The sequence below is a fragment of the Telopea speciosissima genome, chromosome 8 (assembly GCF_018873765.1).
Source record: "Telopea speciosissima isolate NSW1024214 ecotype Mountain lineage chromosome 8, Tspe_v1, whole genome shotgun sequence".
NCBI classification, from domain to species: domain Eukaryota; kingdom Viridiplantae; phylum Streptophyta; class Magnoliopsida; order Proteales; family Proteaceae; genus Telopea; species Telopea speciosissima.
This window is the reverse complement of record NC_057923.1, coordinates 52,862,722-52,870,069: the sequence shown is the minus strand read 5'-3', so window position 1 is coordinate 52,870,069 and position 7,348 is coordinate 52,862,722. Positions and strand designations below refer to the sequence as shown.

Here is a 7,348-nt window from a genome sequence, read left to right as displayed (position 1 = left end):
GAGGATTTATATAAGAGATTACAGGATACCCTAGTGGGCTAATATGGAAGGATTACAAGAGATTCACAACAAAAAATAAACACCTAATATTCAGGGAAAGATTGCGCTACCAAGCATAGACTTCAACAATACAAGGAAAGATTGCGCTGAAGATAGGCTGAATATTGTGTTCCATTAAAGTTGGAAATTCTATATTCTCTCAATACACGCCCTCAAGTGGAAGGGCTGTGTAAGAGATTATTGAACTTGTCCCTCATAAACTGAAATCATGTCGTATGAAGCGCCTTGGTCAATATGTCGGCAATCTGACCCTTGGTTGCGATGAACTGCACATGTAGTTGCATTTGACGAGCCGATCACGAACAAAGTGGAAATTATTTTCCACATGTTTGGTGCGTGCATGGAAGATAGGCCGAATATTGAGTTCCATTAAATACGAAAACTTTATATTCAGTCAATACTTTCTATAGGAGCAAGTCTCTAGGAGCTCATGTCTTCAAGGTTGATATTCCAGGGCTAAAAAATGATGAAGTGAAGGTAGATGTTGAAGATGACGGTGTTCTAAAGATCAGTGGGGAGAGGAGAATGAGCATGCGTATCGACTTGAGAACAACAGCGGTAAGTTTCATCTCAAGTACAGGTTGCCTTAGAATGCCAAGATGGATCACATGAAATCTTCTATAGAGAATGGAGTTTTCACTGTCACTGTGTCTAAGTGATGAGGAATACCTTAGTTCAAGCCTGCTCTATTCTTTTTTCTGTTGCATCTCTTAGTTAGTACTCATTATTGCTGGTATTCATATATTTTTCTTCAACCAATACTTTGGATGCAGCTGAAATAGCCTAACATGTAAAAGTTTTCTTTCTCTAACTACATATGCTATTTTGCTTCATTGAGAAAAAACTTTATGTAGATCAATTCTTATTATTGATTTTGTATCTTTGGCTATTGTCCTTTTTCTTTTGTTGTCACAACAAGAAAGATAAAAAATCAATAGATAACAACTTTAAAAACAATATCCAAGAAAGAGAGAGAAAGAGAGAGAGCCATGGTGTGAAAAAGCAGATCCTTGGTGGCTCTAGCTCTAGGCAACTTTCACTTTGGAGGTAACTCATAACCATTTCCATGAAAATCCAGTATGCTCAAAGGTCTTTGACTGAGTATCAAGTAGTCCGTCTTTTGTAGTGCTCCTCACTCTATTCCAAGTAGTCTACTCCTAGAAGGTCCTTTCCATCCATCGAATGTGTCTGATACCAGTTTGGCCTGATTTAGTAGTCATACCTCAAATCGAGGGCCACATGCACTAACAAGAAAATGCAAATCTTTCTAGGATTGAGATTTCCCTATTCGCCGTCGGGCTTCAGATGCATGTGGAAGGGTATTTTGGAGAACTTACTAAACTCCCATAGGATTCGAACCCTAGGATGGTATGGTAAATCTTCACAGTATTGTACAGGAAAACTTTCACTAAGACAGAGGGAAAGAAGCCTCCAAGAGTAACAAAGAAAAATGTAAAATATCCCAATTATCACCTCCTCATAGAAAACCAGGAAAAAAAATCCTAGATGGACAAGAATTGAACCTATTTTCCTTATAAAGCAAAGGTGATGGCACGATCCCCTATAATATATAATTCAGAATTGATTTGGTGAACAAGATACATACTTGAAAAAAAAAGGAATACCTTTGGCTTTCCCAAGTCCTCCTCCTTCTTGGAATTTGCATCAGCAGCACAGTGAAAGGATGTCAATGCCTGGTCTTAGGAAAGGTCCCTTCAAACTCTCCTCCAAAAGCCCCCTTCTTTCTCACAAAAGGGGTTGATTTTGGGTTTAAGTATACTGGCATGCACCAACAGGAGAATGTTTGGGTTACGCTCCTAGGTAATTGTGGCGCATATTAGATTTCTTTGCCAGCGAAGGTGATGTGGATGGACGTTCCAATGGACGGTGTGAGATCGAAGGAAAGGATAATACCCACATGGGGAGCGGATCCAGATACCTCATGCAACTATGGTGCATATTAGATCTCATGCAACTACGGTGCATATTAGTACCATATGCTAGTAAAGGTCATGCAACTACGCTTGACCAAAGAAGTACGTTCTTCCTCTCATGATGGCTCTCCCCCAATCTCTCCATGTTGCCCACGTGGCACTCTAACCCTTCCCTCTAGTTGTACGTTTTTTCATGTAACACCCTCCCTCTGGTTGTATGTTTTTTCATGTAGCCCATGTGGCACTGTAACCCCCTCCCTCAAGTTATACGGTTTTTTTTAAGTCTAGCCTGGCAATATTCATCAAAGAGACACTGTAACCCCCATGCCTTGTATAGTCGCATTTTTTACTTCACAAAATGAAGTTTAAAAGGTAAAAATAAGATAGCAGGAGCTTTAAGGGTGTCAATTAAGAATTGGAAGCGGGGAGAAAAATAGATGTGGGTTTTTTTTCTTAGATGAAATTTTTGGCTCAGTTGCGGTTTTAGTCTGGAAATTGTTGGCTTGAATCGAACGAATTATAAACCGTAAAAACTAAATCCGTATCAAACTTAAATCATTTTTTTTCTGCTAAAAGTCAAATTATATTAAAAAGAAAAAATTGCAAGTGTTTAACGTCCAAACATACCCAAATGAATATAAGATATCAAGGAATAGGGGAGATATCCACCTACTAAAAAAAGAGAAAAGGTAAAGAACTACCCCACAAGAAATAAAAACCCATTCCCTAGCTCTTTTAATATCATGAATAACAGCTTCAAACTCTGCAACATAATTGGTTTTAACGCGAAGGGACATACTGAAAGCCGAGATGATATCACATACATTATCCCTTAAGATACCACCCACCCCAGCTCTGCCTGGATTGCCTAATGAACAACCATCAACATTAAGTTTTGTCCAGCCCTTAGGCGGTCTACACCAAAATACTTCCCTTATAATCTGACCCGGTTTAGGAATAACCGGAATCTACAATTTCCTTGTACGATTCAGGTCCTACACGTTGCAAACTGGAGATTTGAAAAGATGAGCACTTTTCTTCAAAATTGAAATGAAAACATTGAAAGTAAATCGGAATCCTTTGATCTGCCATCATATTTTCTCTTGTTCCACTCCGACCAAAGAACATACAGAATCAGCACTACACCTGCAAGCCAGGCTTCAAACAAACAAACCACCCTAGCTTTCCTTTTCCACCATAACATCAACTCATGGTAAGAATCAGGGGTGGGCCATTGAAAACCAAAAATATCAAGGAAACATCCCCAAATACATATAGCATAATCACAATTCAGAAATAAATGGGAAATTGACTCTAAATCTTGGAAGCATTACTCATAACGAGATGCACCCTGAATTCCTTGCCGCCTCACAGTCTTATCACATGGGATTTTTCCATAAAATAATCTCCAAGCAAATATGGAGTACCGAGGGAGCAGCACCTTACTCCAAATAATACTCAACCAAGGTGATACGATCCTGGATCTCAGCCCACAAAACCGGTTCAGTAGGTGAGGGTGCCCAAGATTATATTAGTCCACACCAGAGTTCATTACTCTCAAGTGGGACAGCAGGATCGTAACATTCCACCACTCCTCCGGACTGACGTCCCCGATGGTCCACTCCATGGCGGCTTTCACTCCGGACCCCTCGAGCACCAGGTAGCCCTTTCCATAGGTCGCCCTCTGCAATTCTACAGTTTTGCTCATTTTGGAGGGCTTAAATGCTTCGGTAACTATTGATCAACTATGAAGTATTTTGAATGCCACATCGGTGCTTCCCTCCCCCCATGTTGGGTGCGCCCTTCTCATGTGCTACCACCTCAGCCACATGTAGTTGCAGGTTCTAGTCCTACAAACCCCTCCCTTCGATCATCCCCTTGACAACTTGCTCCTCTAAGGTCACTGAGCTGGTTGTTGACTTGGGAAATTCCTAAATTGTTGTGACAACAATTGATGCTGCTGTCCAAAGTGAATCTTTGGACGAGCCTCCCTAGCCTTACAGTGATGCTTGGTATGTGTTTGCCAAGGGCACGTTGGATGGCTCCCCTAGTAGTGATGATGAGCCATCCCCCCCCCTCTTTCAGGAGCAGGGGGGTCTTCCGAAACCATCTCGGCACCCCAATCAGATGTTTCTCTGCTTACATAGGAGTTGGGACAAATTTCAATGCGGAGCTGTCAGCCTTCTTTGAGGGAATAAAGGAAGCTAAGGAATTGCATATAACCCATCTTTGGGTAGAATGTGACTCTGCAGCGGTGGTGTCATCTATATTGTCTGCCAATCTGCCCTGGAACTACTTACAGCTTTGGTGGACGGTAGTAGGATACCTGGACTCCATACAGTGGCGAATGACACAATGTTTTAGGGAAGTTAACACTATAGCTGATGTGCTAGCAAAAAAGGCAGCAAGGCGTCAAGAATCACAATTCTAGTCAACAGCACCGAATTGTATAGCTCAGTCCATTGTATGGGAGGCACTGTGCCGCCCATATTATAGATTTTAACCACTACAAGGCAGTGGATGCTTGTGACTATCACTATATTTCGCTGAACTAGTAGGGATAGTCACCGTGATTCTTGTATCATTTTCATTCATATTAATACTATATACCTTGCTGATCTTTAGCAAAAAAAAAAAACAGAGAGCTAACTTCCCAATATCACCAATAGAACCAAATCCTCTTCATAAGTAGTGATAAAAGAAACAAGCACACATGTCTGTAAATTGATATCGGCTCTCCTATACATAGGAGTTTTAATTACATGCATGGAGATGCCCCTTACTCTACCATTATTAAAAGGGTATGAGGTTGAGACAAAGAAACTTCAAGGCAGCATATCAGTCGTCTGCCATTAGCTCTTCCAATTCTTCCTCAGACATGTAAACCGAGGGCTTGTACTGAATTCTACATGCAATATAGCTCTCGATCTGTGAACAAAATAAACAAGGATTAGGGTTACTTGCAAAGTTGCATTCAACATTACAATGAGTCTCAAATTTTAATCAAATATTCAAGAAGAGGGTTAACTGTTTCCAATAGCTAAACTAAATCTTTCTTACCCTGTTTCCATTAGCTTTGCGCTCATCTTCAGAAAATATAGCCGGGATTACACTGAACTCATGCATAATCCAGCAGGTATTGACTGTTTCACTTTGTAGTGACCAGAAAAAATGGAACTCCTCCTTGAACCCTAGCATTTGGCCATTATCGAAGATCTTCTCAGGCGAAGTAGAAGCCCTCCAGAAACCATCTTTCACATTACGGTTCTCTGGTTTGTTGGTGAAGTAAAATGCTTCACTGTAATCATTAAAGTCTTCACCTACAGCAAATCATCACAGACATTTCAATTCAGTTTTCTTAAGGTCTCAACTATAAATTCTCTATGTATTGTATTTATACATCCTACATATATAAGTTTGACACATTTCTCTTTACCTGGACTGGAATCTAGTGGCATTAACTTTCTCAAATTCTTCTAATTTTTGAGTCACTTCTCCTATTTTATCAGGGTTAAAATTCGACAAATGAGATGGGTTTGGATCCTCTATCACATTGATCCACCTCTTTATGCCATGCGACAAGACTGGGTAATATGCTAATTTTCACAAACTTTGATGCTCAGTGTAGACCGAGATATTGGTTACCTAATTTGTAATTATGGTTGTTACATGCCCTCTCCTCTGCTGATAGCTATGCCGTAGGTGGGGTTTGGAGGGTCCTAGCATTTTGTTTTTGTTCAGCTCTGGTCCTTTGGTAATTCTTTTGTTCTTTTAATACAAATAACCTTTTAGTGGAAAAAACAGCAAATCTCAGAGAGAGAGAGAGAGAACCTTTGGGAAGTTCAACAGGGTCGTAACTGTAGGGATTGATATTGTCTGAGAAATAACCATCAGGAACACCAGCAGGAAGTTGAAGTCGACCCAAAATCTTGTCCTTGAGATAATAGAGCATCTGGGTATCGTTGGGATTGAATCTAACTGCCGCTGGCAAACTTGGAATCGACATTTCTCTTTCTTTATCTTGACAGATTTGAAAAAACATGAAAAGACATGAGAAGAATGAAACAGCTAGAACACATAAATAAACAAGAAATGGATGAAGAATGAATCATGAGAAAGACATGTTAAAGACAGAAAATAATAGCCACACCAATGAAAAACAAGAAATGGATGGGGAGTATTTTATTATTGCTCATTATTGAGGATAATACAGTCTTTCTCTCCCTCTTGCGATTTGGGATTTTCCAAGTATGAAAACCGTATTGATGGTTGCTCAAGAAATCCTCACATGTGATACCAAGTCCATGAAATCCTCACATGTGATATCAAATCCATCAAGGAATGGCAACTTCCTTATTGGCTGAGTTTCCTTCTTAGCTATTGCCATATTCATTGTAATCTCTTATTATTCTCTTACCTTGTAAACACCAACACATCTACTCTTTATATATTCTCTTCATTGCAGAGAATTCTAACTTCTAAACTCTAATATGGTATCCAGAGCATATCCAGCTCCACTGAGCTTCTCCTAGACCTGGGCGAAATTTTTTTTTCCCCTCTCCATGGCTGAGGAATCCGCCAACTCTTTGGCTTCCCTTACTGTCATTTCTCCCTCTACTGGAGGCTCTCCTCCCATGTCTTCTCTTCCCAATCCCCACCACTATATTTCCTTGAAGTTAACCTCTAAAAATTACCTGTTTTGGCTGACTCAGATTGAGCTGTTCCTTGATGGTCAAGGTCTCTTTGGACATGTTGATGGCTCCACACCGTGCCCTGCTGTTGTGGATGACGCTTCTATTTGGCGTCAACAGGACTCTCTTATTCGCAGCTTCCTTATTGCTTCCTTGTCTGAGGAAGTTTTTCCACTAATTGTTGGAAAGAAGACAAGCCAGGCTATCTGGCAGACCCTCTCCACTGCCTTCTCTACCCCATTTGAGAGTCGCATCATGTCGTTACATATGACTCTTCTGGATCTTAACCAGAAAATCGATGAAAGTGTCTCTACCTTCTTACAGCATACACAGTCTGTATCTGCTGAGCTCAAGGCTGCCGGCGAAAATATTCGACTGAGCACCTTCAACATGCATATTTTTCGTGGTTTAAAGCCCGAGTTCCAAGCCATGGTCTCCTCTTTTCTTACTCGCACTGATGCGATTGAGTATGATGACTTGCACGCCATGTTACTTAGCCATGAATTTCTTCATGGTACCTCACTGACCAAGCTTATTCTCACGGACTAGCCTGCTTCTGCCCCATCTCCTTCTACAAACATGGTTCAGCATAGCAACCCCTCCACCGATGGGTCTCACACATCTACTAGGGGTTGGCGTGGGGGTCGCGGCGGTCACGGGCAT

General features: G+C 40.9%; 1 protein-coding gene across 1 annotated transcript; it reads right to left on the bottom strand.

Annotated features, from left to right (window-relative positions):
• Positions 1-4,832: 4,832 nt before the first annotated feature.
• On the bottom strand, positions 4,833-6,000 carry LOC122672431 (NAC domain-containing protein 1-like). The gene is made up of 3 exons (XM_043869907.1): positions 5,826-6,000; positions 5,055-5,314; positions 4,833-4,922 (listed from the first exon to the last, which is right to left on the bottom strand). The coding sequence occupies exons 1-3, from the start codon at positions 5,998-6,000 to the stop codon at positions 4,833-4,835; spliced, it is 525 nt and encodes a 174-aa protein (XP_043725842.1).
• Between the last annotated feature and the right edge of the window lie 1,348 nt (positions 6,001-7,348).